The following is an 18,708-nucleotide window of genomic DNA, read 5'->3' as shown; positions in this document are numbered from 1 at the left end:
TCAAGGGCTACAAAATTTATTCAGAGATAAGATAGCATAAATCCGTACTTCAATTTAAGAGGAGAAGAAGACGACGACCAATTAACTTGATCGCGATGGTCTTAAAACCTAATAAAACCTAATAAGAGGAGCAAAATCGAGAAAAAGAGTAAATATCGAGGGATGTTGATGCCTTTTTTTCGCTGATTCTAGGAATCAGAATACCACCCCTCTAGGTGGGTATCAAATCGCCCCCAATATTCCCTTACCTTTTCCGTCGGGAGTCACGCGTTGTTTCCCATTCCATTAGTCAAATGTTTCCAAACAGTGGAATCACCTAAATCGGTTTCAAATACTGATTCCTAATTCCAATTCCCGTGTTCCAAATGCATCCTGAATGCGTGGGGTCGCTTTTGGAACGAATGAATATTTAAATGGAGGAATGCTAAACTCAAGGATGGCCCTACGGAAAAAAACTATCTACAAGGGCACACTGGTTGGTCCATCGAGGTTGCTCTTATAGCTGGTGTTTGCGAGGGCGCCCTTTAATTTAAGGTGCAACTAGCGGCTTGGGTGCAACCTTAGTGTAACCCGAGGTAGCATTATCCCAACCCTAATTGGGTTCAACCTAAACCTAAGGGTGAGAGGGTCCGCCTACCTCTAAGCCTCTCAATCCGAGCTAAACTTGTCTAACTAGATTTTCTAAATTGGTTTGGGTTGGCCTGAGGAAAAAACAATATAGACACGTGTGTGAGTGTGTGTCCATATATATATATATATCTACTACTATAAGCTGGGAGGCTTTTCTGATTTTCCTGAAAAATCTGTGAATATAACACCTCACCTTAAATAGAAAAATGCCTCATATGCCCTCAAATTTCCACACTTTTCAGTTAGAAATACCTCTTGTGCCCTCAAATTTCCACACTTTTTCAGTTAGAAATACCTCTTGTGCCCTCAAATCTCACGCGTGCCCGTATCACCTCTCTCTCTATCCTCTATCTCATGACAGATTTTTTAGATTTTTTCTGAGGCTCTCTTTTGTTACGCATCTCACTATCACATGTCCCATCTCCCCTCCATCCATCTCTTACCATTCTACCCCTCTAAAAATTTTCAGTTCCTTATTTACCTTGGCAGCTTTGCCTCCTTATATGGAAGGGTAAAATTGTGGTTTTCCCCCGTTGCTTATCTCTCTGTCAAAGGTCAGAGATATTTTCACCTGCCGATAAAAAAAGAGATACTTTCTCCTCCCGTCTTTCAATACATTCGACGTGTCCAGCTCCCATGGAACGTTTCTATTCCTCTACGATTTCTCTCTCTGCGTGTCATTTCCATCTCTCTCTCGCTCTCTCTCAAACCTTTGCATTGCACATACCTCTTTCATTTTATTTTCTTCACCATCCTGTCGTTTTTTTTGCTAGGTACACCATTCAATCTTTTATAGTATGCCCAATCGGAGGTGGGGTTTCTTCTCTTTCCTGAACTTCAAAGACCCGGTAGGGTTTCAACGGATTTTTCTCTTCTTTTGCAGAAAACCCTAAATCCCATTTAAAAGAGGGAACCGAGAAGGTATGGATTTACCTCTTTGATTTTATTTCTAAGCTATGTTTGTTTTCCCCCTTAGATTTCATTTCGATCTTTTATAGCGTGTTTGTTATCCCTCTTTGATTTCATTTCAATCTTTTACAGCAATTAAAAGAGAAACTGAAAGAGATAAAAGAGAGAAACTGCAAGAGAAGGTATGGTTTTACCTCTTTGATTTGATTTCTATACCATGTTTGTTTTCCCTCTTTGATTTTATTTCTTTCTTTAATAGCGTGGCCATGACAAGGTAGACGAAATTGACCGTGATGAAATGAGCAAAGGTAACATCCTTGTGTGTGTGTGTGTGTGTTTTCATTGAACTTCAAAGAAGCTCTTATCTCTGTTTTCCAGTGAACACTGACAATATTTCTTCTTTCCTATAGGGTCACATCCTTGTGTGTGTGTGTGTGTTTTTTTTTTTTTCATTTAACTTCAAAGAAGCTCTTATCTCTGTTTTCCAATGATCACTGACAATATTTCTTCTTCCCTGTAGGTGTTTTCCATCATATATAGCCATTTCCAATTTTAAGTGATCATATTCATAAGGGTGTTTTTGCGAAGCAATGTTTTCTATGCGAGGTAATATATTATTACTTTAGCCAACTAATTACTTCATTTCTGCTACTTTATCTTAAAAGCCATTATTAACCAAATGCATCTATATTGTTGTCCCTCAAAGGTTTTTCTATACATGTGCAAAACATAATTTAAGAAGAATCCATTCATTTACTTTTCAGTAGTTGTCTGTCCAGAAAAGTTTAATGGTATCTTTGGATGCATCTACAAATTTTTTGCTTATATCTTATATATGCACACAGTTTAGAAGTTAAATCTGATGATTTGCTAATGATGGTTACAATTGTTTTAGAAATGATTAATAGTGGCTTCTCAAGAGGCCTTCAGAGAGTAGAAAAACATGAGCAAAAAGTGCTCGATATGAAAGTAGAAAGACAGCTGGGTTTAATTTTTATCTAATTATGTAATTCCATTTCATTTTTTCCATTTTTATCTCCATTTCGTCACCGTGCGTGATTTGAGTTTTTAAGTGGTGGAGAGAAGAGGCTTAAGAGGCTATATATCTTCCTTGCAATCCGGGTCCTTTAGGAACCAATTATGTACAGTTTTGCAGTGTCGAAAAAAATTGCTTTGCCTGTTGCTATGTTGATTTACGGATGCTACGAGTGTGGAGGCCAAAGTTATTGAACAATATCTCACATGTATGCGTAAGCTAATCACTTGCATGTAATTAGTTGGGCATGACACAAGTAGTTGCCATCTTAATTTTAGTCGCTCACTTTAATCAGATCCGTTGATGGCTCTTGTGGTCATTAAAGCATCCCATTTGCTTAGAGAGGCAACTGCGTCAGTGATCGTTTGGTTATCCAGGGAGTAGGGACTTGAGATGTGTAATATTATGTAAAGCATGTGCTTCTTTGAGCTTGCTTATTTTTACTCTTTGTAAAGGTTGTGCATTTGTAAAGATTGCGGTTCCAATGAGAACAGATTTTAGAACATGTTACAAGGCCAAGGACCAAGGCATACAAGTCTTAGAGTCACTTGGGCTATCCTGGGTCAGGCTTGGGTCTTAAATTTTTATCTTGGGCCATGCCTGAACGTAGGATTTCTACCCATCCCAGTAACAGTCTCAACTTTGAAGCATCTAGGGTATCAAACACTAAAAGAAATTTGTCAGCTGCAATCACGAGTGCAGGCTTCTGGGAGAGAAAAATGTGCCAAATGAAAATCAATTTATTGATAGCTAAGGAAGACCTATGCAATGGTCTATTAGAACTTGTACTCTTTCTTTAGTTACAAAACATTTTTAACCTCATTAATTTATATCTAAAATGCACCTTTTTGTCGCGATAATACCTTCTTTCTAGGAATAACATATTCTTCTATGGAATAGCATGTGTTATCATTGTATTTTCTTCTATGTATTTTTTTATCAGGTTCCTCTCCCAAGTTTGGTTTTTCTACATAAATTTTCATATATTGTGCCTCATTTTATTTTATGCATTAATTTTCTCATCACTCTTTCATGCATTCTTTTGGTCGCCCCATGTGATTGATCATCGAGTTGGAAACACTCACCATTCTATAGATGATGTGATGGACATTTTACTCCTTGCCGTTCTTGAAGGAAAATATTATCGGTTGCAACTTGCAATATCCATGAGTTCCATATTTCTCAATTTAATTATTCAGAAATTGAGAGATCATTTGGATTTGAATTTTATAAGTAGCGTTGCCTTTTTATGTTGACAGGTTCAGTTTTGTATCATTTTTCAATCTCTCATTCTACCAGGAAATATGGTCATTCATCATTGAAAATTTGCAATGAAGAGAGTTTTTATCAATCTTTTCCATTTTATTTCCATTTATTTTAAATTGCAGTTATTTTCTTCATTTTCTTAAATTCTGGTTATCTTCTTTTAAATTCAAGTTATTATTCTCTTGCTTTTCTTTTCTTTTCTTTTTATATCAATGGAGTTTCTTTTATTCCTTTTTTTATTACTTTGCGGTTTGGGCATTTAATTGCATCCCTTGCTTTTCTTTTCTTTTTAAATCAACGGATTTTCTCTTTTTGCTTTTTTGGTGACTTCGAGGTTTGGGCATTTCATTGCAATATTTATGTGCATCTAATGTCTATGATTGTTTCGATTGGCTGAATGTTATGCATTTGATTGCGCTTCTACGAATACATTGCTTTTGCCTGTTAGCTATCGATTTCTATACCAAGTGAGCTAATGTGCTATGTTTACTTCATGTAGCCATTTCGAACTTCAGATTCTTTCTCGCATGCCGCTTCTCTCCATCTTTTTGTTTAACAAATGCATCTCAAGAAGGTATTCTCTTTTTCTCTCACAATTATGCCAAATATGTTTGCCCATGTATATACAATTATCATCTCAAGAAGCATCTCAACAGTAGAGTATAGATAGACTGTTGAAAGTCGGGATTTCATCTTTGTTACCCATAGGATTGAGTTGATTATGTCTTTGGGCTTTTGGGCTTGCACCATTAGAGAAACTATATGGGTCGGGACGATAGGGCCTTTTACCTGATTTGTGTATATTCTTCTACAAGCAGTGGGATATAGAGAATGTTGGATTTTTTTTCCATTCTATTTTCTAATTATTGGAGCTGCAGGAAATTAATGGGTGTTCTTAGTTCTCACCCGCTATGGAGCCGGACCCGCATAGAGAATGCCAAAAAGATCCACAAATGTCCCCTGGGGTGAAACCATGGAAGCTATAAGTTTTGGGGGCCATCGTCATTTTATTTTTCATGTCAGAAGTTTCACATACTTCCTTTTATGTTTTATTTTCAGGTCAAATACTTCTTTCAGGTTGAGTGTGGTCATCTTTTTTACATTGTTGCCGGACTCAAACCCATTGTTGAATGAGTATGATATTAGAGCAATAAAGGCATGAACCACGTTACTTCACCAACTCCATGCAGAGCAGGAGTCTGTCATAGCAGTGTTTGATAGAAGGTGGCAAGACATTGGTGGGCTTGAAATGGAGGATAGTAATAGTTTCTCTATGTTTTTTTTTTTGAATGATCGCCAATTTATTGCCAAAAAGTTTCTCTATGTAATTCAATATACTTAATGTTCTAACGCTTTTTTTATACTTCATGTTCTAACGCTTGTCTACTATAATAAGCGGGGATGAAATTCGGAGCTTTTTTCTATTTTTTCGTAAATTCTGTGAGTTTTACACAGAGGATCTTCACCCAAATATACCTCGAATGCCCTTTGTTACTTCACAAATGCCCTAAATTTCCTGCTGTTACCCCATTATGAGTCAGGGATTTTTTTTGTGTGCGGCAGAGATCTTTTAAGTAGATCGAAAGTCAGATTTTTTTTCTTTTCTCTGTATACATGTCCTCACTCTAATACATGTCCTCCCCACCCTCTATCTCTCTCTCTCTCTCTCTCTCTCTCTCTCTCTCGCGAAATATATTTTTAGAAAACCCTCTCCAAACACGTCTCCTCCTCTCTCTTCCATCTCTCCCCAGGAACCCTAATAACCATAATCCCTTCCTTGCATGGCCTTCTTCTTGAAACCCTATTACCCACTCTCATCTCTTAGCTTCCAGTCAAGGTCTTCTTCTCTAAATCTTCTCTCTTCCAACATAAGGAGGGATTGAAAGTGGTGCACCTTTTTTTGGAATCTTCTCTCCTATCTCATATTTTTGGGTTTTTTTTTTTCTCCATGAAATCTCAGAATTGGAGTTAGGGTTTCCCTAAGCTGATTTCCTTTTGGGTTTTTTCCCCTTTCCACCTTTTTTTTACCAAATATCCCATCTATTTTTGAGAAGTGTTTGAAAATAGTCAAGGTCTTTTTTCAGACTAAACACGTTTTCATTTTCGTTTCCGTCATGCCTTGAAGTCTCTCCTCTTGCAACAAATGTTGCTGCTGCTAACCATGGAGATGCCTTTACAAAGTCTATCATGTATTTCAAGGGTCAAACATCATGAAAATTATCTTCTACACAGATAATGATACGGTGAGGCAGCTCGGCTCTTAGCCATGGGAAAACTTCCAGGATAAGATACTTATAGCTACCCGTAATTTTGTAGTTTTCTTTAATTAAGTTATGTTGTTCGACCATGGTTTACTTTTGCTTCCATAGTTGCAGTTTATATGAAAAAAGAGGTGTGCTTCATATATGTAATGGTATGTTAGAAACTGTCAATTGGAGTTCACACAATTTGGGTGTACTTCCAAACATGCAAAAGCTGTTATGTTATTGTTTCCTCACTCTCCCTCAATTTATAATTCTCTCCCTCCCTTTCGATTTCTCTGGAAAACGTTCAAGCTTTTACCATCTTTTCCTTGCAGCTCTCTCTAAATCCATCTCTTATTTTTAACCCTAGATTGTGTTTTTTCGCACATGATTATGTGACAAATAAATCATGCTTTTCTTTTATTTTTTTTAATGGCTAAATCATGCTTTTTCTTATCAACCTTTTTTCTACTCCTCTACAGGCTATGATTTTGCGGTTATCTTCATTTCTCTCTCTGCTCTGCTGGGAATGCTTCTAAATTTGATATTGAGGTAAACACTAAATCTTCCCTTCTCTGTTTCTACTTTGGCTTTCTTATTTCTCTTCTCTCTTATATGGGGTTTATGTTCTTCTAGGATTTACTTTTCTGTTTCTAACTCTGTTTTTTCTCAGGCTTCATTTATTTCTTTACTTTGGATTTTTTATTGCAATACTAAATAATATCTCACAACACTCTGCATTTGATATCTCTTGTCCATATCTGAACTCCAATGTTTATTTTCTGACATGTTTGTTGTTCCTCATGAAGATATTCTCAATTCAGGTATGCAGAAGTGTACTTTATGGGGAACAACCAAGAAACAGGTATAAATCTATGGATTGATTTCTTCGGATATACTTTTCTAAGAGTGTAAGTTTTCTTCGTATTTTGTTGTTACAGTTCTTTTCAGAAACTGTGAATTTGCTTTGTATTTTGTTGTTTTTTATTACATTAATAGCTGTTTTTCCAGATGTGTAGCAGATTGGCAGGGTGAGTTTCTGCAAGGTTTATGTTGGGGAAAACTTCATCTTACCAAGTGTCTTTTATTTTGTTTCCCTTTTGATAGATTTGCTTGCTTATTTGTAAAATTATTGAAATATATGGTTCCTTTATGTAATTTGGATAAAACACATCTTAGTTTTTAAGGCTTTTGATATGTTAAAGATTCTGGGTTGCTGTCTTCATGGGTAGATAATGACTTCAGGCATATATGGAGGTCTCTTGATTTCAGAGATCAGTTAAAAGTTGGACACATTGTCATACCGTTCTTGATCCCATGTAATGAGTAGTGCATTTAGTAGCAGGGATATTAGTCCCCTTACTTAATATAATCTTATTTGTAAAAGGTACACTAAGGCCTCTCTCTATGTTGTCTTTTATACACCTAAATTTGATGATTGTGCCTTTACCAGGAGTATTTGTGATTTCTGGTGTCCCTGTTAAGAGATTTAAACGTTGAAGTCCTACTTTTTCCCTTGAAATAGATGTTTTCTCTGAATATGAATTTGTACACGACTAATTATTGTTATTTTTTTAGTCACTTTTATACATGAATAGTTTTAGAACATCGTTTTACAAATCATTTGTGTTTTCTCTACTGGCCCGTGCGTCGCACAGGATCAAACTGATCAGGTCCCATTGAACATCCTTTTGACTATTTGCTTCTTATCTTTCTTCTTAAGCTAATTTGGCTTTCAACCATGTTGCAGTTTGTAACCATGCTACCAAGGGAATTGGATCCTGTTGATGAGAACAACGACACCTTCACCTACAATTTTTCCAAAGTCAATCAGACATAACACACTGATGGTTTAGTTCATTACATGTGTTGTTTACTTCTTTAGAGGTACTTCATATATCCATTGTTTATTATATGGGACTTATCTCACTATGAATTGTTTACTTCTATTTTTATTTTTCAAGGTCTTACTAGTACTATAATAAGCTTGATGGAAAATAAAGGCTTTTTTGAATTTTCTGAAAAATCTGTGGAATTAACACCTCACCTAAAATAGAAAAATGCCTCATATGCCCTCAAATTTCCACGCCTTTAAGTTTGAAATACCTCCTGTGCCCTCAAATCCCACCCGTCCCCCTATCACCTCTCTCTTTTAATACGTCAGAGATATTTTATTGTCTAATAAGGGAATGTGGGAAGATGTGGTTATGCCACGTGGCAACCCCTCTATTCCACCGATTGTTTCACCTCCATGTTTCCAATAAATACGCAGTAATATCCCTTTAATTTAGCAGATAAATTCTCCAAATATCTCTCTGTATCTTAATATCTTCACGTTTCCTTTAATTAGGCATTAATACCCTTTTCAATAAATACGCTGTAATATCCCTTTAATTTAGTAGATAAATTCTCAAAATATCTCTCTGTTTCTTAATATCTTCTAATACCCCTTTAATTTAGTAGATAGCTGAATGTTGCTGCGCCACGTGGCAGCCCTCTCTGCAAAAGTCGAATTCCAAAAGCCGTATTTCATTTCTCTCGACCAAAATTTTCATTTACCGATTGAAGTTTCCAAAACACGCTTGTCCCACCATTTATTTCCCATTTATTCAAAACGCACTATTCCCATTTCCAGCGATAATTACTTAACAAAATAACCATTTCGATTTCAGGATAACTCTTCTGCGAGGATATCTCTTCTCTTTCCTACTACATGTTTATTAGTATTAAATGATACTAATTGATTCGTGTTGATTGGTATTATGTAATGTTTCCAATTCCAAAGGAATACCTTCCCATCTCTTTTTCTTCCACCAATTTTTACTGCCCCAATTAAGAAATGAATTTACAGCCTTCATCTCCATCAATGACGACACTTCTTCCTAGCAACGGTGTATTCCACACGCACATTGGCATCCCGGGCGTCCAATGGGTAAAGGCCTGGAAACAAAGATGACTACTTTTCTGATTTCTTTGTTGGTCGTTATGAAATATGAGGTATCTACTGTATACCTCTGCTCTTTGATTTGCTCTTCTCCTATTTTCTTTGCCTATGCTTCCCTGTCAAAGAAATATTAATCTTTCCATTTGAAAGCAGAGAGAGAAGGGTTGCCCTCATTTTCATGATGACCCATTCCAGGTATTTTATTTATTTTTATTTTTCCCTGTATTGTTCTTCATCATTGCATGGATTTTATTTGTCTTTGTTACCACAATTAAGGCGACCCTGGGACCTCTTTCATTATTAATTTTCTTTTGTTTTGTGTTTCTTAGTTGTGCAGACAAGAGAATTATGAGGCAAACATTTTTTAGGGTATTTCAAGCACAGTAGTATCCAAAATATTTTGTTTGTTTCTACCTTTTCTTAAACATTTTTATGCCATAATTGTATACAGTTTTATTTTTATTTTATTTTATTCAGTATATTTCTCCTTGTATTATGCGTTATAACCAAATATTTAAATAACAATGCATCAATTTTCTGAAATGATTTACAGGCATATCCATATGGGTGAAAGTGTAAAGGGAGTGGTATCAGCGATGGGGTTTAGAGTTTACGCTTTCAGGCTGTTGTTCAAGAATTTGCAAAGGATCTTTGAGGGGTTCTTCTTTAACCGATCTTTATCTATGGTCACATTGTTCATGGCTTTTATTTTAATTTTTTAACTTTCTTCTGCTATACACTTTTCGCATTGTGATCCCAGTAATGTTCTGAAGTTTATTTTTGGTTTCCAATTTCTTTATATATTTTAATTTATTTTTTGAAACTTTGAAGAAGATATTTAATTTTTTCTTTATTAAGTATTTCATATGATTGTGGAACTAAGTAAGGTGTGCAATTTAGAAAATGCAAAAAGATATAGAATATTACAATGGATCTGTCATTACGTTGAAATTGCATCAGTTGATAATATGGTAACGGTACAATTGCATACAATTGGGTTGTACACTTTTTTTTATGTTCATTTGTTGTAATTCTATTGATTTTGCAAATTGAACCTAACAACTTTTGATATGCAACCATGCTCAGGGTTCATGGCACTCTATCTCTCCGTGTCTTGGCTGTATACCATCCCTGTTCATGTATGCGTGGAAATGTTGGAAGAATCAATTTCACCAAAATCGCACCCATTGTAAGTTTGGATCAAACCGACCATCATATATAATTCTCAATCACCATATCTTTGAATAATGATCTTAACCTATACCTAAGCTTGCTCTTAAAAGTGCCATCATATCCAATTCAGAATCACCATATTAGAATCCAGACTAAAGTGTTCATTTTTGTAGACTCTACTCTTACGGATGGGATTGTCCATTTGGCATCAGACCATGACCGTGTGGGTCACCTCTTGATGGCAAATCAGAGCAATGATCCATCCTACTAACAAGGAAAAACAATCAATTATAAGGGAAATAAATCATTTTCCGTTCAAAAATAAAACCAATTTAAATTTGAAAGTAAAATCTTCTTCAACCCTAAATGGGACAGCTATTTGTACACCATATAATATCTCCTTTTTTTCTTTTCATTATGCCCCCCCCCCCCCCCCCCGCCCCCCCCGCCAATATGGTTTGGGCATGATAGGAATTAAACCATTCATATTGTTAGAATACATTGTGGAGAGATTTTATGTGCTGTTTGCGTGTGAAGTCAAGTATTTTTTAGAAAGTACAGTGGGGCCCTCTTCATAGGATGATCTAAACTGTTCATTTGTTGAGCCACACTTAGGTAGACCCTATAAGTCATCTCTATAGGAAGATCCTAACCCTCCGATCTATATGTTTCTATAATGTTGTGGACCCCTTCAAAGCAGACGATTATGTTCATCCTATGGAGATGACATGTAGGGTTCAGGTTCTTTATGTTGCTATTTCTTTGTTGTAAAATAAGGACTCTTTCCAAGTGCATCTCCTCTCTCTCAAAGAAACCTTGTCAAACGTATCCCTTATGTTTCCTTCCATTTTGTTCTACTTATTTATTTGGATAAAAACTTAGGTTCTAATTTTTGGATATGCAGTAATCCTATATATTTTTGAACAATTTTTATTTTTATATCTTTTAGTCGCCCGTGCAATGCATGGGTCTGCAACTAGTATATATATAAAAGGGAATGTTGCACACCGTGGGTGCACCATATGTCAACCCCTCTGCAACCCGTATATTAGGAAAGATTTTCTCACGCCATTTCACCTCCCCCTCTCAAAAAAGGAAAAACATACACACAACCACATATTCCCTATTTATTCTCTCTCTCTCTCTCTCTCTCTCTCTCTCTCTTCGTATTCCCTTGGTCGAAGCCCTTGAGCCCGTTTCACCTCACCGCATATTCTCTCTCTTCGTATTCCATTTATGCAATAAATCCTTGAAATTCCTCCCTTAAATATGTGGTGCTGCCACGTGGCACCCCTCTATACACTCAACTTCTGCTATAGCATTACGGATTTGGAAGATGTACGCGGAATGTAAAAAGCTAACGTTTCCACTTTCCGGGATGCTAATTTGCTATAATTAAGGGATTTACCCCTTCTTTTACTCTCTCCTATCTACGTTAAAAGTTGTACATCTTCTCTTGCTAAATACACAAAAAATGGACTTTCTATATATTCTATCTCTAAATGCATGGGAAGGGGACGTTATCACAAAGCATCCTAAAATCTCTCTATCTCTCAATAGTGTTTCTACTTTCTAGTCGAAAATATTTCTCTCTTCCTATTTCCAAACAATTTTGGAAGTTGAAATGCAAGTGTGACAACCCAAGAGGGGGTGTGAATTGGCCAATTAAAAATTCTTGGCTTAATTAGATGGAAAAATTAATATATTAATTAACCATTAATTAATCTAACTCTTGTTCAAATAAGCAAGACAATGAAAGTTAGGGTTTCGATATTACTTTGTCCTCATGTGCTCTAACCCTTGTTCAATAAACATAAAGAGAAGAGATTACCAATCACCACAAGTGCAAGGAAAGGAGAAGAGAAAGCATCCACAAGGAACACGAGATTTTATAGTGGTTCGGTCTATCACAAGACCTATTCCACTCTTCCAAGTTTTCCTCCTTGGGCACTCCACTAAAGTTGAGATTCTTCAATGGCGAATCTTCAAGCCGTACACCACCTTCTCCAACTCCAAAGGGGACACACCCTTTCTGCACGAGGCCTTGCGAGGTATAATGGATTTTCCTTTCTTACCGAGCCGAATCGGAGACCTTCGAATACAAATAAAGAGCAAATGAAAAGAACCCTCTCTTAGCCTCTTGATAGGCTTGATACAAAAATTAATAGCTCACTAACTCTCCAAAGATAGAAAATGTAAAAGCCCTATGGAGATTCCTCTTGATAAAATGGAAATTGCAAGTTCAAGGCATTGAAGAGGATGAACCTTTGATAAACAAGTTTAAGCTCGAAAAGATTTGAAATAATGTTGCAAAAGGTTGTTTAGATAGTCTTTGATAGTGTATATATAGCCCATTTGAAAATATGACCGTTTGGGGGCAAAACAGTAATTAACTGTGTTGAAAAAGTCAAGCCGTAAAAGCCCCAACGGCTCTTTTGCCAGACAGTGGTGGTCGACCGAGGCACGGCGGTTGTCCGCCCTTATCGGTCTACCATTTTTATTTTCAAAATTCTTACCATCGCGGTCGACCGGCCCATGGCGGTCGCCCGATGATGGCTGCCTGTTTGATTTAAATTTTCGGCTCAAAACACTATCCGCGGTCGACCGACCCATGGCGGTTGCCCACCCCAATCCATGTCGGAATGATTCTGTTTAACAGAACCATTTTTTGCGGTCGCCCAAATCACCCTGGTCGACCGGCCCGCCTTTGGAATGCAAGTGCTGGATTTCCAGCACTGCTTCCGCGGTCGCCCGGGACACTCTGGTCAACCGGCCTTGTTTGAAAATCCATTTTAACGCATAAAAATCAGGGATTTTGGGCCATGGTCTTTGGGTTTTAGTCCTAGGTTTTCAAACACATTTTTGGCTGCGTTAATGGTTTCCAAAGATATAAAAGTTAAGTATGAAAACCATTTGAAAACCTATTGAAAGTGCAATCTACATAAAATCAAGAGGACTCCAAATACATTCTAAAAGTGTATACCATTGAGTCTTCTTGGAATGTCTTTGCTCCTTGGCACTTTCTCGGACTCCTTCACTTTTGAGTGAACTTCTTGAACTTGGTTTAGTTCTTGTGACTTCTTCCAATCTTCAAAATGTTGAGAGGTACATGAGGTGTCACCATGTTTGGTTCAACTCCATGCTTCACTTGACACTTGAGTAGGCCACTTGTGGGATCTTTATCTCGAGCTTCTTGACTTGAACATCCTCCAAATGATGATGTCTTCCTTGTGAGTGCAAGCTTTTTGATCGTTGTGTGTGGATCCGCAAGCCATGTGTTGGATGAGTTGTGTAATGGCGATATAACATATCAAATTCCTGTATAGAGCAGAACACCTCAAAGCAACACATTAGTCAATAAATGCTAATCAATTTAGGTTTGCTAGCATCAAAACAAAAAGGTAAGATGAATGTTTGAACCCATGGGAACCCTTGGGCTAACAGAAGTTATAATTTTGATTCGCAGTCCCAAATAATAAGGATTTTAAAGAGATGGGATTTTGAGAGGGATAGAGACAAAATCTCTCTTATCATCATCGCCGTCACTTAGAAATTCTTTATTGATTTAGATATGTAATGATTGTGTGTAGACAAGGTTTTTCATTTTTTTTTTCCGAATGATGGGTTATTTTCAGTTATGATCATGGTAATTCTGGGCTACCTTTTTCCCATCACTGTAGATCATGGGACCTCATAAGCTGCAGTGTAACCCAAATTGTCTCGATCTTATAATATGTATTTTCTTGCAGTTTCTTTTCAATAGGCACGGGTCTACTAATGTGTGTGTGTGTGTCTATATATATATATATATATATATATATATAGAGAGAGAGAGAGAGAGAGAGAGAGAGAGAGACCTCGAGGTTTCTGAGCTCTAGCTCAGCCTGAGCTAGAGCTCTATAAATACACCATCTCCATGTTGTTTGACTCATCCAACCCATTCATTATATAGGACCTCACATAGATAATGTGTTCATAACAAATCATCTCCATACCATAATCCTAACCATTGAATCTATAAAAGCCCATTTTCTAGCCATCCATTTTAAACCTCCACAAATCATAATCCTAACCATAACCTATAATCCTAACTATAACCCTAACCCTAATCATAACCTATAAAATGAATGGGTTGGATGAGTCAAACAACTATGGGAGTGATGGTTTCTAAGCTCTATCTCAAGCTGAGCTCGAGCTCAGAAACCTTTTCCTAATATATATATATATATATATATATATATATATATATATATATAGCTAGAGAAAAAAAGAATTTTTTTTCTTTTTTTGTGAGATTTACACGTCAGCATTAATATTTATATTTATATTTTCTGCCATTTTTTTTCTTTTTTTGTGAGATTTACACGTCAGCATTAATATTTATATTTATATTTTCTGCCATCTCAACCTTCACTTTTAAATTTTTTCACAGATTTTTCTCCAAAAAATACCATGAATGCCGTCATTTTCTCTCCAAAATGACTCCCCCAATCCCTGCTAATCGACGAAATAAACATGTCTCCATCTCTCTCTCTCTCTCTCTCTCTCTCTCTCTCTCTCTCTCTCTCTCTCTCTCTCTGTGTGTGTGGAAGCATTAAATGTTTAGGGATTTGCTAGCATCCATTGTGTAAGGCATTTCACGGATGTTCTGCTGCAGATTTTCACTTCATTCACCAGGTGGCTGCTGACAGATGCAACAGACCATCCAATAAATGCCTTCTTCGTTTGACGCTAGCAAATCCCAAATGTTTAATATTGGTTTTTTTCGTTGGACGCTTGCAACAGACCATGTTTAATATGAACTGTGAATAGAAAGTCAACATGCAGCTCTCTCTCTCTCTCCCGGGCATATCTCCCACGTTATTATGCTTTGTGGGGCCCACTTAATATGGAAGTTTTTGGCATTAGCCGTTGATAAATTCACCCCCTCTACAGTTCTACTTCAATTTTCACCCCTATTTTTCAAAATGAACTCTACAGCCCACACCATAGGATGATCCAAACCGTCCATTTGATGGTGACAATGTAAAAACACTATACACACCATAGGATGATCCAAACCGTCCATTTGATGCCCACAATGTAAATAGGTTGTAACCCACTTCATTAACATGATCTAGACTGTTCATGTGTTAGATTGTGACCCATAAGTCATCTACATAGTATGGTCCTAAACCTCCGAACTGGGTTTTGAGATCATAGCAAGGTTTTATTTTATCCTTGGATAGTCTCTCTATCCTCAATTCAAGTTGAGAACGGCCCTAATGGATAGGGTACACTATTAGCTAATGGTCTAACGCGATGGGTTTACTCAAAATAAAATTTATTTATAGTTGGGTTACAAAGAGCTAAGATAACTTATTTCTCTTTAAAATTTCAAACTCTTCCACCCTTTTTTAGTATTACATTCCCTATTTCTTCCAAATTTCCACAATTTCTCTTTCTTTTTTTTAAATTTAGAGGGATATTATCATAAGTAAAATTGAATATGATTGGTTCAGCTTATTTTAGAAATGTTTTTCCTTTCCAAACTTTAAAAAAAAGTTCTTCCCATGATCGCGAAAAATATTTATATCATCATCTACAAAAGAAAACCTAAATGATTCCAATCCGAATTACTTTTTCAATCTAAGTTTTCTACTCCAATCTTCATATTTTTGGTGATGTTGATCATTATATCTCTATCATCCTCAAAAGAAAGGGTATCGACTATTATGTTTTTTTTTTTTCAAATGGGATTCAATTTTTCAATCGGACTTTCAATTTTTCAATTGGACTTTTCAATTTTTAGAAACACCACTTTTAAGAACAATAATCCATGTAACATAGAATTGGTGTTTCTTATCCTGCAATTTCTTTGAAAATTTTCGTTGCTTCAAATAGAAGTAGAGAAACTGCTCATGCATTGTTTTGTGTGTATTTTATATACACTTTGATTTAGAGTTTGATTTTATCCTGATTTTTTCAAACTCTTCCACCACTTTTTTACTATTACATTCCCCATTTCATCCAAATTCCCAAATTACTCTTTATGTTTTTTTTAAATAACAATTGGATCTTTTTTTTTGGTTAGCTTCAAACTTTGATATCTTTTTTATTGTGTTTTCTATAGCTCCATGTTTTTTTATGAATCATTTAATGTTCTCTAATCTGTCGTGCGATCACGGTAGGTCTTTACTAGTATATATATACATATATATGAGGGTTACGAGGGTTTCACTGCTCACGTGTAGCATGGACAATCCTCCCATCTAGCTTGAGATATACATGGTACCCTCTTTCAAATAGAAGCCAAGAAAACCTTAAACTCATTAGTTTCCTAAAAAAATGCTAAGAAAACATAGGGCTGCAACAGGGTTGGGTTTTTCAAAACCCTAGCCCAACCCTGGATCCCATTATCTCGGCCCTGACCCACCCTGACCGTGAGTCAGGGCCGAAAAACCTCAACCCATTACCTGCCCTACTGGGCTCAGTGCTAGCCCTGACCCGCCTTGATTGGGCAGGGCCGGCCCGGCCCTAATTAACCCTAGTGCAAATACCTGTTAAGAGTGCCAAAAAATAAAACAACCACTTATCATATAGAACAAAATGATCAATAAATAGAGAAAGGGAACAAAATAAGACAATATGAATTCAACAACATGATGGGCAACAGAGACAATTAATAATAATAATCTAAAGAAACACCAATCCAAGATAATAGAAAACATAAGCAAAAGAAACATGCACAGATGGTTCAATTCTATAATAGAAAACTTAGGGCCGGGCCGGGTCAGGGAACCCGAGGCATTAACCCAGAACCTGACTGGACCTGAGTCAGGGTCTAAAAAAGTGAACCCTGACCCACCCTAAGGTTGGAAAATCCAGCCCCGACCCTGTTCGGGCTCAGGGCGGGTTAGGGCTGCAGGGCCAAACTTGCACCCCTAAGAAAACATATTGGTTTCCTAATTTTATGTTGATTTTATTCAGGACTCTATCTTGCATTAAACAATCGGGAGTTTTCCTTCCATCTCTCCTTTGGACAAAGGAAATTTTTTTTGGCCCGTTTTTTAAGATTTTAGCCCTATTGGAGCCGAAAGCAATGGTCCAAGTAAGCACTTGATTGTTCTAAAGATTTTAGCCCTTTTAGAGCCGAAAGCAATGGTCCAAGTAAGCACTTGATTGTCTCCCTTCATTTTTATAAATTAGTTTTTTTTTTCGTCAGCGTTAATTTGGTTGCCTCTGTAAGGAGAAGAGTTGGAGTTCTCATCTCCCTCTTCTCCTCCTCCTCCATGTAGGGTTTTTTTGGGTTTGAAGTTTACTGTGTTTGTTAATTTATTGTGGAATCTTTAGTTACAAGGATCAGGCTATTCCTTTTGTTCCGTTTTCTTTTGGGATTTCAATTTTTTTTGTTCTGCAGTTTGCAAGTTCGATTTTTTATTTGGGCCATGGTGGGGTTTGGGTTTGAAATTTTGGGTTATCGATTTGATGCTGCAAATGAGCTGTAGGAAGAGTTTATGTTTTTTTTTTCGCTTTCGTTTTCTTCCTCCTTTCCATTTTCTGATCTTTTGTTGTTTCTGGGTCTAGGTCTAGGATGGGCTTTTTTATTTGTGTTATATGGGGAGGGATTTTGGAGTTGGATTTCGAATTATCGGATACTGGTTTCGGTGTCCCTGGAATCATTAACATTTTTTTTGGCTTTTCAACCGAAGATTCTGGATTCCTTATTTTTTGCTCTCACTTTTACCATGGATATGTGCCTTTTGATATCATCTTGGCTTCAGAAGTTGATTTTTTTGATATAGACTTTGTAATATGTTGAACTAAGGGCGTGTTGGTGACTTGTCATTTGAGATTGTTTGTGTTGCCTCTTTTTCCTCTTCAAACATATTTTTAGAGCTTCAATTTATTCTTTGTAATAATTTGGACCCTCACCTAGGTGGTGGGTGTAAATTGAAATCGTTGCTATTTTGGTCTGCAACCTGGGCATTCGATTAATTTCAGTATAAAGATTTGGGTTTTGGAGTTCTAATTTTGATGGTATTTGAGAAGTATCATTACGACATGATGTTTGTTGCGATTATGTTCTTTTTTATCAGCCTTGAAGAATTTAAAACTCTAAGCAGTTGGGATTAAAATGTGTAGGTGATCGCCATTGTGAAATTTGAGCCCAGATAACCCTTCCATGGAAGTTTTCCTAAAGGAATTTGATAACCACAAATTTTTTGTTACTGCATTTTAATGGATTTGTTGCTTTGCAGTATTATTTTTCAATAAGAGCTAGATTAGTTGGTTGGTAGAGTTTTTCATGTTGAGAGTTCAATTTGTGTCATTTGCTTGGACTTTGCCAATTTCTTCATTTTTCATTGCTGGAAGCAATTGGTAGTCGGGGGATTATAAGTTACAAGATAGTGTGTCCGTCTTGGGGAATCCATACTCATTGGCTGGTTTAAGTGAGTTTGTTTTCATGTTGTGTTCAAAAGTATCAATGTGTGGATTTGGCAAAATTTCAGGGCTTGGCTGGAATT

At 36.6% G+C, this 18,708-nt stretch overlaps 1 protein-coding gene across 23 annotated transcripts; it reads left to right on the top strand.

The window, feature by feature from the left end:
• The first annotated feature begins 1,196 nt into the window (after positions 1-1,196).
• Positions 1,197-18,708, top strand: LOC143853452 (uncharacterized). Of its 23 annotated transcripts, none has more exons than XR_013237129.1 (13): positions 1,221-1,551; positions 1,672-1,721; positions 1,799-1,847; positions 2,060-2,145; positions 4,341-5,100; positions 6,567-6,636; positions 6,909-6,949; positions 7,835-7,971; positions 8,936-9,081; positions 9,182-9,223; positions 9,358-9,397; positions 9,582-10,217; positions 18,694-18,708. XR_013237129.1 is itself a non-coding variant. In XM_077363220.1 (12 exons), exons 4-8 carry the CDS (start codon positions 1,838-1,840, stop codon positions 7,268-7,270), a joined length of 432 nt encoding a protein of 143 aa, XP_077219335.1. In that variant the 5' UTR covers positions 1,197-1,441; positions 1,514-1,551; positions 1,672-1,721; positions 1,799-1,837; the 3' UTR covers positions 7,271-7,971; positions 8,936-9,081; positions 9,182-9,223; positions 9,358-9,397; positions 9,582-9,961. The 23 variants fall into 23 exon arrangements, 10 of the variants coding, with proteins under 10 accessions (XP_077219335.1, XP_077219334.1, XP_077219343.1 ...); XR_013237127.1 differs by having other exon boundaries at positions 6,894-6,949; XR_013237130.1 differs by having other exon boundaries at positions 1,227-1,403; positions 1,514-1,551; positions 6,894-7,971.

The sequence above is a fragment of the Tasmannia lanceolata genome, unplaced genomic scaffold (genome assembly GCF_043159265.1).
Source record: "Tasmannia lanceolata isolate RefF3 unplaced genomic scaffold, GAP_Taslan_0.1 ptg000019l, whole genome shotgun sequence".
In the NCBI taxonomy this organism is placed as follows: Eukaryota; Viridiplantae; Streptophyta; class Magnoliopsida; order Canellales; family Winteraceae; genus Tasmannia; species Tasmannia lanceolata.
This window is presented reverse-complemented; position numbering and strand designations above follow the sequence as displayed.

Excerpts from the sequence above, each read along its gene's own strand:
- LOC143853452 (XM_077363218.1), top strand. Across the intron at positions 6,637-6,893 it reads CTTCTAAATTTGATATTGAG|ATATTCTCAATTCAGGTATG; the intron begins GTAAACACTAAA and ends TTCCTCATGAAG. Across the intron at positions 6,996-7,095 it reads GGATATACTTTTCTAAGAGT|ATGTGTAGCAGATTGGCAGG; the intron begins GTAAGTTTTCTT and ends CTGTTTTTCCAG.